At 46.8% G+C, this 13,176-nt stretch overlaps 1 protein-coding gene across 2 annotated transcripts in view; it reads left to right on the top strand.

Moving 5' to 3' along the window:
* Positions 1 to 13,176, top strand: part of LOC115940625 (uncharacterized) — a 100,318-nt gene that overhangs the window by 65,915 nt on the left and 21,227 nt on the right. For both annotated transcript variants that reach the window (XM_081814888.1, XM_081814889.1), the window contains one exon: positions 2,609 to 2,703. In XM_081814888.1, coding sequence (XP_081671014.1) covers positions 2,609 to 2,703 — 95 coding nt within the window. The remainder of the gene's footprint in view (positions 1 to 2,608; positions 2,704 to 13,176) is intronic.

Below are 13,176 nucleotides of genomic sequence, written 5' to 3'. Positions count from 1 at the left end.
GGAAGAGAAGATCCTTTAGAAAAACTGTATGAAGTATTTGAATTGAGAATGGGAGGAGGAGCACCCGCTCCAGGGAATTTCTTGTGGCCGAGTGTGCAAGGCATGATGGTGCTTCTGGAAACAGGCATGCCAGGAGGCTGTGTAGGGGGTCTCTCAGCCTCCTTATCCAGGAATGTAACTGGAAAGCACTTTATTTTCTTTAAGGCCTTGGAGCTCAGATTGCTCAGGGAAGGGCACCAGCCTGAGGAGGACCTGTATGTGAAGCGGGGACAAGGCATTTCTAACGACGTGAAGTGCCTGCCATCTGTCCCCCTGCCAAGGGGACTCTGGGTTCTGCTTGCTGTAGCGCAGGAGTTCAAACATCCTTAAGCACTGAGTGAGGATGCCATGATCTCCAATTATTTTTAGAGGAGAGGGTGCCTATGTGGCTATGGTATATGGTGCTCCTCCACGGCCATGGTCTAAGGAAGAGAATGTTGCTTTCTTCCTTGGATAGTGGTAGAGGAGGAGATATTTGTGTGACTATTCATCAACCTACCTGTGTAACAAATACTTATTGGGCTTCTGTTGTGTGTTTGATCACTCAATAAGTAGGCAGGAGATCAACTGATACAAAGATGAAGTAAAAAAGCAGTTGCAGATCTCACAGAGTTTGAAGTCTAGCAGAGGAGACAAAAAGACATACAGTTAAGAGGCAGTATCTGGGAACCCCAAGACAGGAAGTTCAGGGAGATACGGGATGCATGGAGGGGCACCCAACTGGGAAGCCCATCCAGGATGGACTCGGGAGTGCTGTTCAGGCTGAGGGTCAACAGATGGGTTAACAAGTAAGGGGGAGCATTTATAAGTTCTAGGCACAGAAAATAGCAGTTTTGAAGGTCTTCCAACTAATCTATTGGAGGATGTGAAAAATATTCAGCAGGGCTGGGGTGTAGAGTTCTGGGCAAGGGGTCTGGAGTGGGATTAGGGGGTTGAGAGACAAAGCATGAAGCAGGCACCCAGATCCTTTGGGCCAGAGGTCCTCAAGTCGGCCTGCATGACAGTGTCACCAAGCCGGTTCCTCACTCCCAGCCTCTGAGACTTCTGTGGTTCTCTTCCTACATTGATCACGTGTACTTTGTTCTTTTCTCTGCCTCTCCTTCACTTTCCCACCCTTCAAATCTCTCCTTCAGAGAAATGGTGCATCGTGTCAGGAGGGGGGTTTTAGGTCACACTGGGAGTGACTAGGACCTGGAAATATGAACTGCCCACTGGAGTAGGTCAGTGTGGGGAGGACAGCTAGCCCGCTGGATGGATACTGTACTGAGAAACGAGGGTTAGAGGAGGCAGATGGAGCCCACAGAGGCCCAGGGCCAATCAGGAGTGGCCTACAAGGTGGGGGGTGGGGATAAAGAGGGTAAAAACCCGACAGCAGGGAAACTTAGAGCAGGCAACAGGAGGAAATCCGGCCAGGTAGCCATCAGCCATGGGCAGGAGGGCTGCCCACAGGACCATGGCTCACTGAGGCACCTTCTCACCAGATCTGGGATCTAGGAGCAGGCATCACACATGTGACTCGCAGTAAGTGCAAGAGCGTAGCAGCAAGTGTGACTTGATGTTGAGTCACCCAAACTCTGGAACTTAGGCGGCTTCCGACGTCTCCTGGCTCCACACAGCCAGGGAGCCAAACCCAGGCCAAGCCGCAGGTGGAGGTCAGGGGGCTCCACTCTGGGGAGAGGAGGAATCTTGGTCAGGGAGGTGGGCAGGGCATTACCGTGTCTGTTCTCAACTCCCGCATCTTGGTGGATGCCACCCGCCTTGACCTCTTACCTGTCTTTTCTATGCCTGGTTGACCCTCCCTCTTCCTTTGGCTCTCAGCCTAAATGTCACCTCCTCTGGGAAGCCATGCCCAGGCCCCTAACCAGGCCGGGAACCTTGTTCTAGTTCTCATGCCTCTGGGGCTTTCCTTCCTAATCCTCAGTCCCCGCACTAGAGTGATTTGGGCGATTCCTCACTGCCTGTCCCCTGTACCAGGGGCAGGGAGCTCGCTGCAGGCAGGACTCTGTCTGCTTTGCTCTCCCTTATACTTGCACTGCATGGGACAGAATGGCACCCAGCAGCAGCCCCAGCAGTACTTGATGAAAGAATGAGGAAATGAATACTCCCAAAGGCCCTCAGGACTTCTGTTAGATTCCTAGGACTGCCCTGTCCACAGGCATCAAAACAGCTGCCCACTCTCATTCTGCCTGGGCGTGTCATATCTAGACTCTTGATCTCCATCAAAATAAGGGTTGAGCATCTGAAGCAAATGACACGAGTCCCCCCCCTTGTCTGAGGTTTCACTTTCTGGGGTTTCAGGTGCTCGCGCTCAACCCCAGTCGGGAAGCAGGTGATCCTCCTCCTGAGAAACCAGCAGAAGATCGTGAGTAGCCTACTGCCGTGTCACAGTGCGGATGCTACTCACCGCACTTCTCACATCATCACAAGAAGGGCGAGTGCAGTACAATAAAATATTTTGAGAGATGGCGTTCGCATAACTTGTATTGAAGTATATTGTTATAATTGTTCCTTTCTGTTATAGCTGTTGTTAATCACTGTGCCTAATTTACAAATTAATCTCTGTTCATAGGTCTGTATGTACCGGAAAGGACATAGGACATACAGGGTTCGGTCCTATCTGCGATTTCAGGCATCCCCTGGGGGTTCTGGAACGTATCCCCTCAGGTAAGAGAGGACTCCTGTATATGTGAATACTTCCGAGACAGATCTGAGTTCCCCATTCCACCTGGGAAAGGTCAGATTGCAAACATTAAATGAGCTTTGAAAAGCTTCAGCCTACGGAGCCAGGAAGCAAGGGGGAGTTAGCTCTGCTTGGTGCAATGCCCCCTTTCCGCACACGCACGCTGTTTGTTGCCTGAAATGCTGACAGCCTCGCGGTGCTCAGGTGGAGGTGATGCTAATGATCCAGGTGCCCCGCGTGATTACGTTTGTGAAAAGTGATCTCCTTCATGAGGCAGCAAAGAGCATCAAAATGAATACCGCATTCAGGCCAGCGCACGGAGCAGTTGATATTGCTGTGAAAGCTCTTTGTTTCTCTCTGGCATGTGGATGCACAGGCTTTGATGTTAGAATTTTGGCTCATTAATAACTAATTTACATTTCCCAGACAGCAAATTGTGATCTGACACAAATTTATAAAAGAACTCCAAATGGTGAAACTCTCTTATACAATGAGTCCTTTGTGGGGTTTTTTTTTTCCTTCCTAACTTAAGGAGCTTGTGATTAAAATTTTAATGCAATCATTGAAATCTCATGGGCTACTTAAAAATAAAACACCATGTTATTTCCTTCCTCTCAGAGATCATGACAACTGGCTTCTCCTCTGTGGGTGTTTTACAATTGCTTTTTCATCTGCTCGGAGCCTCAGATAAAGTAGGATTCCTCCATGAACCAGAGGAAAGGCATGGCGAAGCAACGAGGGCCTATCTGCGATTTCAGGCATCCCCTGGGGGTTCTGGAACGTATCTGGAACGAAGGCAGGGGTACTGCACTCTTCGGTTTCCTGGTGCTTCTGGGCAGGTGACAGCGATGGCATATTTTGTACTGGATTGTCCCGCTGTCTCCAGGAGCTTTCAGGGCTGATTCTCATTGCTCCAGGTGCCTCAAAGCCCAAATAGGTCATTCTGGAAACAAAGATGGGCTGATCAGAGTTCTCAAGATAAAGAATTTTATGTAGGTTTGGTTCCTCTTGCCTACATCTTGGAGGACCAGCTGCCTCATGGAAAACATGTCAGGTTTTTTTTGTTTTTTGTTTTTTGTTTTTTGTATTTTACCCCATGTTTTTTTGAGAGAATATGGAGGTCAAGGGAAGTTGCAAACAAGGTTTTGGGAGGCAAATCTAGGTGCATCTTGGTTCTGCTCCTCCCCCCACCCCCATTTTGGCAAAAGCTCTGTCATCCCGTGTGTTGATGACTCACAGTGTAGCGGGGGAGGCAGGGCAGGGCTCCTCTCCTCCTGTTGGAAGGAGAAAATGCCATATGCATCCAGTCACCTGGGAACACCTTCTCCAGACCACAAAGGGAGGTCTGTGCCCTGGGGAGGTGAGGAGGTAGACCTGAGAGTGGACCAAGGAGCTGGCCCCCGGGCAGGGCAGTGGGGTGGGGTCGGGGGGAGCAAGACGCTGGGGAGCTTGACCGCTTGCATCATTTCTGGCAACAGGCTCTGTCTACTGAGTTACTCTCTCCTTGGAGAAAGGGTTTAGGGAACAGCCATGGGCTTGTTGTGTGAAATGGAAACATACCCAGAATGAAAAGATTTTGAAACTGGCACCACTTGAGGTCGGATTTTCAATGGTCACACAGCGTGAGCCAAATTGACTCCACGCGGAGAAGCAACAAGCCACCCCAGTTCCCCTATATTATTTTAATAACAGAAAGAATGTATTAGGAATTCCAGGCAAGACCTCCACCTGGGCATGGTCCCAGATTCTAACTCATCTCTTCATGCCTTTTCAAATGAGCCTTTTACAAAGAGGCTGTTTTTCTCTCCAACCTCTTCCGGACCAATGAAGGAATCTGAGATTCTCCCTCCCAGCTTTGGTTGTAGGAAGCAAGAAATCTGAGACACCCCCCACCCCCCACCACCACCATCAGCTCTGAGCAGGGTGGCTCTGTGCAAAGTTGGTAAGAAAACTGCGGTGCTGATTGGGGTGGCCTTTTGTTTGTTAAATTAATTAAACAAGGAGGCCATCCCGCTGAGGCTGCTCGAATGCCATGGGGGCCTATGTAAGCAAACCAAAACTTAAGCCTGTAAGTGCCTCGAGGTCACGCCATCAACACATCAAGGACAACCACCCACAAACAGCCAACTAGGCTCTAAGCTGTAGCCGGTCAATGATTTCCTTACTTAGCTTCCACCTTTTCTCTAGAAACGCCTGGGCCTGAGCTCCCATCGCTGGAAGGCTCCTCACCACTTCCGGTTGGTGTGGTCTGATAAGAATAGAATTTTGCTCAAAGAAACTCATAAGACATTGGTAATCTGCCTCAGTTTCTCTTTTAACGCATTCAGAAACCAAGGCCCCTCCTAGGAGGTGGCAGAAGGCACAGTGCCCTTCTCCCTGGCTTGGACGTCAGGGAATGGAGCGGGGACTGAGTCAAGTGGCTGTTTCTGTCAGAGTCCGGGCGACAGCTGAAAGTGGATGTCACCACGTTGACAAGGCCGTGGGCTCCACCAAAGTGGCAGGAGGAGCCCTGTGGTGCCCGCAGCCTGCTCTGAGAGCCGGGAGGGAGGAGGGGAGCCTGCGTGTCCTGACAATAATCAGGGTCTTTCTCAGCACCTAGAACATTGCTGACATTTAAAACAGAATGCTGCTGTCAGGCTTGTTAATGTTACCTTGGGCCCTAAACGGCTCACATAACACTTGACTATTTTTCCACATCACAGAGACCAGACTGGATTTTCTCGGAAGGCAGTCAATTCTATTCCCAGCCAGAGAGGGACCAAAAAAAGAAAAAAAAATCTTGCTATAAACATGATAGGTGCCGTACTCGGCTTCTCCCGTCCGTGGGTAGTCTTCAGAGGCAGTTTAGGGTTGAATGCCGGTTCCACCGATCGCTGGTGGGGAGCTTGGATTTGTTACTTGACCTTCATCATTTGTACAAAGCAGGTGATAATAGCTGTTAGGCAGATTAAATGCGAAGTTCTTAGCACATAGCCTGGCACACAGTAAGTGCTCAAAGGGAGCTGCTGGTATAATTATGAGGCTTACCATGGAGCTGGGCAGAAGAAGCCTCTGGAAGTGGTGTCCTCTGAAGTGATCAAACAGGAACATCCTGAGGTTCTCCCCTTATTGCCACTTCTGGGGAGATGTCGCCATTGTTACGGCAACCAGATTTCTGGGCCAGGGGAAATCCCTGTTGGGCTCTCTCTGTCTGAGGTGTTTATAGCAGACCCCATGGCCCTAGCTGTCATGGGAAGAGCCCATTCTCTTCAGCACGCCAGGTATGGAGAATAAACTCGTAGAAAGCAAGGACCGCATGTGACTTTTTGCATATCATTTTATCCCCAGCAGCTCTTGGCATATTGTGGGCACTCCATGGATGTTTGTGGAAGGAAGTACTGATGGATGGGGCAGAAGGCAGGAGGGCCATGTGGCTATTCCTGGGTCAGATTCAGCTCACCTTCTGCTGAGCACAGTGAAGGGAAGAGGAGTTGTTATCAGTAGATCCTGACTTGGGTCTTAGGGACCTGACTTTGGGCAACTGCACAGATACAAACCAAGATCTCTCTGTAATTATTCAAAGAAGTAGATGTCTTGGAGCAGAGATTTCTCGGGATGTAGAGAAGTAAGAAACAGGTCCAGGTGAGAACTGCATCCTGGTTATACTGTGTTGAAGGTTTTCACTAGTTTCTTAAGGAGAGAAAATTTAGGATCAAATTTTGTTGTCTAAGAATCTCTAATAAAATACTACACAATTCTCATTACAGAGCGTGAGCCAGTCACTCCTTACTATGTCTTATTGTCAACTGCATAAGGGCTTCAGTTACAGACTCCCTTGGGGATACTGGCTATTAAAGCCAAGATTCTGAGGCTCAGATGGGTCAAAACTAGGGGGTCTTAAAATTTTTCATTCTGTTTTGGCATGATACGTGCTATCTCAGTAATAATACCTTGTATTCTATTTTGGCTTTGTTAATCTATATTCACTTTCATGTTAGCCTCAGGTCATTCGAGAGAAGTCAGCAGGACAGGTAGGGTGACTAATAATACCCTGATTTTATAGTTGAGGACTGCAGGCTTCAGTCTGCCATCTCTGTGAAGGGCTGGATACAGGGCTCTTTGTCTGCCTCCTTCCATATTGTGGTTTAAACCGTCTGGACCATAGGCCTTGCTCCCTCAGTCATGTCACGGGCCACACCTCTGTCTTTTAGACCAGTGGGTGGGTGATTGCTGTTGTAAGGAAGGACCCGGGAGCGGACTGTGGTAACGCCTGGTACAAATGAAGGTGCGGAAGAAGGGAAGAACTCTTAGACCATCCATGGTCGCTTAACTTTTGCTTAACCAGCTATCTCAGCATCTAGACGATCCGGGACTGAGGGTGCAGGTGGGAATGGTGTCTGTGAATAGCAAAACAGCTGTGCCTTGTCCAGTCTGTTTGCATCTCCAGAGCCAAAGAATATGGGAACAGGATGATGGCCATGGCACAAGGTGACAACACAGCCATCATCACATGCGTTGGCTTTCATCAACTGACTAGCCTGTCTAGACAGAGAGATGCCTTGCTGTCTAGACCATTTGGCCATCTCAGAGTCATCACGAAGCTGTGGGTGATGGCTTCTCTAGCAGCTCTGGCTGGTGTCATGGGTTGGCTGAGAGTTCATCAAGGATGCAGGTCTCGTGGCTTCCAAGGTGCTTCTGGTTGGCTTAAACCTGGATTGGTTGGAACCGGGAGGGGAATTCTTACAGGAGCTCTTTGTGAATATATAGTGTAGGTGGATTGGGGTGAGAGGGACAGGCCACAGTTTTAGCTTACAGCACAGATTGCTGTCTCACGATGACAGGAAGGTGTTTTTCATCACGTGCAAGCTCCCTTACCTTGGCATGTGAGAGGCATTAGGATCTTCTGTCACCATCAATCTTGCACTGCCTTGAGGTGAGGGCTGTTTGAGGAGCCAGCCTGATGCTGTGCCCAGCACCTGGGGAGAGCTGCGTGCAGCAAGCAGAGAGCAGAGGGCTGCCGGCTGCTTGTTTCCCTGTTCTCATCAAGCCCATCTGTGATTTCGAGCAGCTTCCCATCACCGCTCCCCACCTACCTTCCTCCTCCCTTGTTTCCCTGATGTGAAACTTGGAAGATCAACGGTCATGGCATTCTTTGATTCGGTATCTTTGAAACAAATCTACTTAGATAGCAAATACACGTAGCAGTTTCTTTTCTGAAGTGGATCAGACCCATTAGACAAGGTGTTTTTGTTTTTGTTTTTAAATGAGGGTACTCTCTGAATCCTGGAGGCCTAAAGTGAGAGTGCTGGGGGGGTCCTCCTTTGCCACTTGCTGTTTCGAGCCATGGCTTAGTAATGTGAACTCAGAGACTATAGTAACAGAGGCTTCTCTGTGGGCTCCATAGTGGCCTTGGGAAGGCCACTGTCCTGCTGTTTTGGTACCACACTTATCACCTTGTTTCTGAAACTAGATTTCTTGGGAAATCTGGGAGTCATTTCTAGTGATTTCTGGAAAGATGTGCTTCTTCATGCAACCATTCTGACAGATTGTATTGAACATCTTATGTACAGAGGAGAACAGGTTGGAGTAATAGAAAAATGGCTTGCTGGCAGTCACAAGGCTCCTGATCTGGAAGACAATATGGTCTGGAGGAGAGAAGATGGGCTTTGGAGTCAGGCAGACCATGGGCAAATCTTAGCTCTCCGACTCCATGACCCGGCACATTTCTGTTTTCTTCTCAGTGAAATGAGGCTGTAACAGGGGGGTGGGGATTAAGCTAGGTGATCTAGTTGCTGTTGCTTCCCAGATTGCTATCTCTAGTGTCGCTAGTGCAGACCTGTCTCCTGGATTTCAGACCTAATGCCCATGCAGACCTTGTACCAGCATGTCCCAGGCTGAACTCATCCTTTCTCTCCTTCTCCTCCAGACCCAACTATCCCCCTTCTCCAACAGTTCATGTCAATGGAGGGTTTTGTCATTCTCCATTTTCCACACCCGGAGCCCCCACAAGTCTTCTTTCTCCCTCAGTCTGGAAAATTCTATCAGTCACCAAATCCTGCTAATTCTGCTTTCCCTGTCTCCTTGTACTCTGTTTCATCCTCTCCATTCAAGGCCACTCTTAATCTAGTTCCTCGTCATTTCTTGTCTGGGTTACTGCAGTACATTCCATTTTAAATTTTACACTACCATCAGAAGTGAATATCCTGGTGTCACACATTTCTGTACAAGCCTCGTCGATCCCTGCATGAACTTCAAGGGCAAGTTCAGTGTCCTTGAGCTGGGAAGACATGCTCACGATGAGCTGTGTCCCTCCATTCTCTCTAACTCTGGCCCTTGCCAGTGCTGTGTTCTTGCCCTAGGTTGACACCGAACCAGAGTCCTTCCTGTTCTGCAGGAGCGTCAAGTGCTCTCTGACTCTCCTCCAGGGTTGTCTCTGCCAGAAATGCTTTTGCACTTCTTGTGCACCTGGCTGACTTCCCTACCATCATTCAAGATTCAGTTCTGGTGTCACCTTCTCTTGGAGGAGGTTCTTCAAGCAGGCTGACTCTGACTTAGACCCTTTCTTTCTGTACCACCACCATTTCATCTATTTATGCATTTATGGTCATGGATTTTTTCTGATCTGCCTTCCCTAGAGGGAAGCTTGGTAACATTGGCCCCTGCACAATGTGAAGCATGGGTGGACATTAAGTACATATGTCTGGAATAAATGATTGAAGGGTATTGAAAGTGACTAGTACAGAGCCTGGTTTATGGGAGGAGCTCACTAAAAGGATCTCCCTGATTTTGCCACTAAATGGCTAGTTGACTTGGGAGCCTATCACCTTTTTGGGACTCAAGTTTTTCATATGAAAATAAAATTCATGGGTAATTTATGACAGACACATTCATACATATGTAAAACTTCAAACAATCAACATAGTGTAAATCTGTAGTAGAAAGGAGTGGAAAGTAATTTATAATAAAATTTCACATACAACGACATTAAAAGACATAATGAAGTGGTCAGATGCTTGCACCTGCTTATCACGAATAAAGCTGGTTTTCAGAGCAGTTAAGACCAAATTGTGCTTACACTTTTTCTTTAAATTTCTTATTTTGGAATAAAGGGTGAATAAAACTATTCAATTGGAGTAACTGTGAGGGGGCTAGCTGAAAATGCAGACTGATGGCGATGTTTTTGTCTTGCTAACACAATGCCTAAAACCGCACGTGGCAATGTTGTTGGTGACATAATTTTCTAAATGAATGTCCAAAATGGTAGATGACGCTTGGTAAAGTTCCAAGCAAAACATCACAATTCTTTTTTCTTTTTACTTTCAATGTACTTATATTCTTGGGAAATTCCCTATGTACAAAAATAGTGCCCAAAAAAGTGTTTATATGTAAAGTGCAGTTAGGCCCTAGGTTCAGTTAATTCTACGTGGGTTTTTCACCTACATGAATGTGCAGTGCCTGACAATCACGCCGAAGGTAGCACAATCTTCCCTGATGTGGGGCTGTCCCACAGGTTGCAGGATGCCCAGCATTCCTCACTCCCACACAGTAGAGGGTAGTAGTGCCCAGTGTATCAATGAGACATTAAAAGATACCCCATACCCAAGTTTCTAAAATACCTTCTAAGTGTCTTGTAGGGAACTAGGTAAGCCACACTATCCAGCAATGAAGCACTCCCCGCCTGTGTATCTTTTCTCAATGGAACAAATGCACTTGGTTTTTCTAAAACTAATTATTGTAAAGTGAATTTGTTTCCTATAATCAAAGATTTGTAACATTAGAGGGAAAGTAACTTACTTCAGTTACGAAGGGATTAGGTGCTAAATGAATACACATAGAAGCAACTTATGATCATTGGGATTTGGTTTGCATTTTCCTGATTGCCACTTGCCTTTCGGGTCATTTTTCTTGATCCTCACCCTTTATCCATTCTAACCCGAGTCATATTCTCTCTTTGCATAGGAGGTATCCTGTTTCTATAGTTTCAAGATTGAGAAATTTCTCTTCACTCTCCTGCATTCTTGATACTTATAATTTGAATTGCTTTGTGATCATTGGTTGCTTGCACCCCCCCGCCCACCGCCCCCTACTGTACCATGAATTCCTTTTAGATTTAATTCTTATCCCACTCAGGTGGGATTATTTTTTTCAAGTTTGTTTCCACTATTAGTAAAAACTTTGTCACCAAATTTATTGTCTACCTTAAAAGCAAGGCCTTAAGTGGTTCATCTTAGTATCTCCAGATCCTACCTCAGTAATCAGCTACTAGCAAGTGCTCAATTAGCATGTCAAAGGAATGAATGAAGGGACCGCATGATGTGCTTCAGCCTCAAATCTCAGCAAGTTTCATGAATATAGGGTGTGAGGTTGCATAAAAAAATGAATCTTCTACTTCACCAGTTTTGACAATTTTTTAAAAAAGATTTATTTATTTGAGAGAGAGAGAGCATGAGAGAGAGAGAGAATCTCCAGCAGGCTGAGCAGGGAGCCTGGTGTGGGGCTCCATCCCATGACCCTGAGATCATGACCTGAGCCGAAATCAAGAGTCGGACACTTAACTGCCTGAGCCACCCAGGTCCCCCCATTTTTGACAATTTAAAATCCTATAATATTGAATCTATTTAAAAGGAGCTTAAATGTTTCCTTCTACATTGGGTCCCCCTCTCTGTTGGTGGTACCCACCATTCTACCAGGCTCCCCAGCAGGAAATTCTGGAATCTTCTTTGACTCTTTACATGTCACATTGACCAGTTGCCAAGCTTAGTTTACAAAGTCTCTCAGATCTGTCCCTATTCCACTTTGACTCAAATAATTCTGTCATCATATCATGCTTGAATTCTAGCAAAAAGCTCTGATCAGGGTTCTTACCTTCGATTTCTCTCCTTCCAAGACTATTTTCACCATAAAGTTGATGTGCAGAGGGAACCACCGTGGTTCTGTCTTGCCTAGAATCAAGCCCAAACTCTTAGATCCAGTTTTTCCCAGCTGCTCCAATAGTCAGATTGCATACCTTCATTTTTACCAGTCCCCCCCTAACTCCCAGCTGGCTATCCTGCTGTAAGGCCCATGTATTTACCAGTCGCCGTACCCCTTCTTGCTTTTATGACTCTCCTCCTCCTCCTCCTCCTCCTCTCCTGCCTGGAAAACTTCTTTGCCTTATATCTGTATATGCTGCTTCTATCCCCCTGCAATGTTTTTTTTGAGACTCCAGCGTATCTTGAATTCTCCTGTTTTGGTGTCCCATCTGCAGCCCATATTATGTAACTGGGCACTTTATAACTTGCTACATCTCTTTGCTTGCTTCGCGAACTCATCTCAGACCGTGAGCCTTTTCTCAGGGACTGGTGTTCATTTTATTTGTAAATGACACCAAGCTTACCACAATGTTGGGGCTGTAAAAAATGCTCCACAAATAAGTTATATCGAACATATGAACATGGTTATAGTTTGGGTGCTTAGAGCAGGGCTTTGCAAACTTCTTCTGTAAAGGGCCAGGTAGTAAATGTTTTAGGCTTGTGGGCCTTAGGGTCGCTGTCACCAACAGTCCACTGTGCTATTGTAGTGTGAAAGTAGACATAGGCACTGTGTAAATGAACGAGTGCAACTCTGTTCCAATAAAACTTCATTTACAAAAATCGATGTGGCCAGCAGGATGTTTCCTGACTCCTGGCTTATAGCGTGGTATGAATGAGGCCCATATCGAGACCCCCTTTGGGTCTCTATTGGTAAGCTTAGTTGCAACGTGCAAATTTCTAAATCTGGCCAATAGCCTTAAAGAGAATGCATTGTCACTGTTGGAGAACTGATCAAAGCAGAGGGACACTAGGTGTGGCCCTTGCAGGTTGTGTATCAAACAGCTCCAGAACTGCCATGAGGACAGCCCTCTTGAAAAGCCAGTTCTTGGGGTGCCTGGGTGGCTCAGTCAGTTAAACATTTGCTTTTGGCTCAGGTCATGATTCCGGGGTCCTGGGATTGAGCCCCACATAGGACTCCCTGCTCAGTGAGGAGCCTGCTTCTCCCTCTCCCTCTGCTCCTTTCTGCCCTGCTTGTGCTCTCTCTCTCTCTCAAATAAATAAATGAAATCTTTAAAAAAAACCCAACCAGTTCTTTCTAGGGCACATGAGTCCTGTTGTCTTCCCGTTGGTAGGAAAGAAAACTGGTATGTGTTTGAGTATCTGCCATGTGCCAGGTATTTTCTATGTTGTCCATCCTTTCAGTAAGTGAAATTATCCTCTGAGGTATGAGTATCATTTCATTTTTCACATAAAGAGACTGAGGCACCAGAAGTTAAATAATTTACCCAAGGCCACAGATAGGACCTGCCGGGTCCCGCATCAGTCTTTCTGACACCAAAGTTTGTGTTCTTTCTACTCCACCATCATAGAGTTATTGTCATAATAAGTCTGGTGCTGGTGCATGAAAAACCAAACAGAATGTAATGTTCCTGGCAAGGCCGACTGATGGAGCAAGTTGTATTTATG

The sequence above is a fragment of the Leptonychotes weddellii genome, chromosome 3 (genome assembly GCF_054177405.1).
Source record: "Leptonychotes weddellii isolate Sample4059 chromosome 3, ASM5417740v2, whole genome shotgun sequence".
Taxonomy (NCBI): Eukaryota; Metazoa; Chordata; class Mammalia; order Carnivora; family Phocidae; genus Leptonychotes; species Leptonychotes weddellii.
Note: the sequence above shows the minus strand (reverse complement) of the source record. Positions and strands in the feature narration are given on the sequence as shown.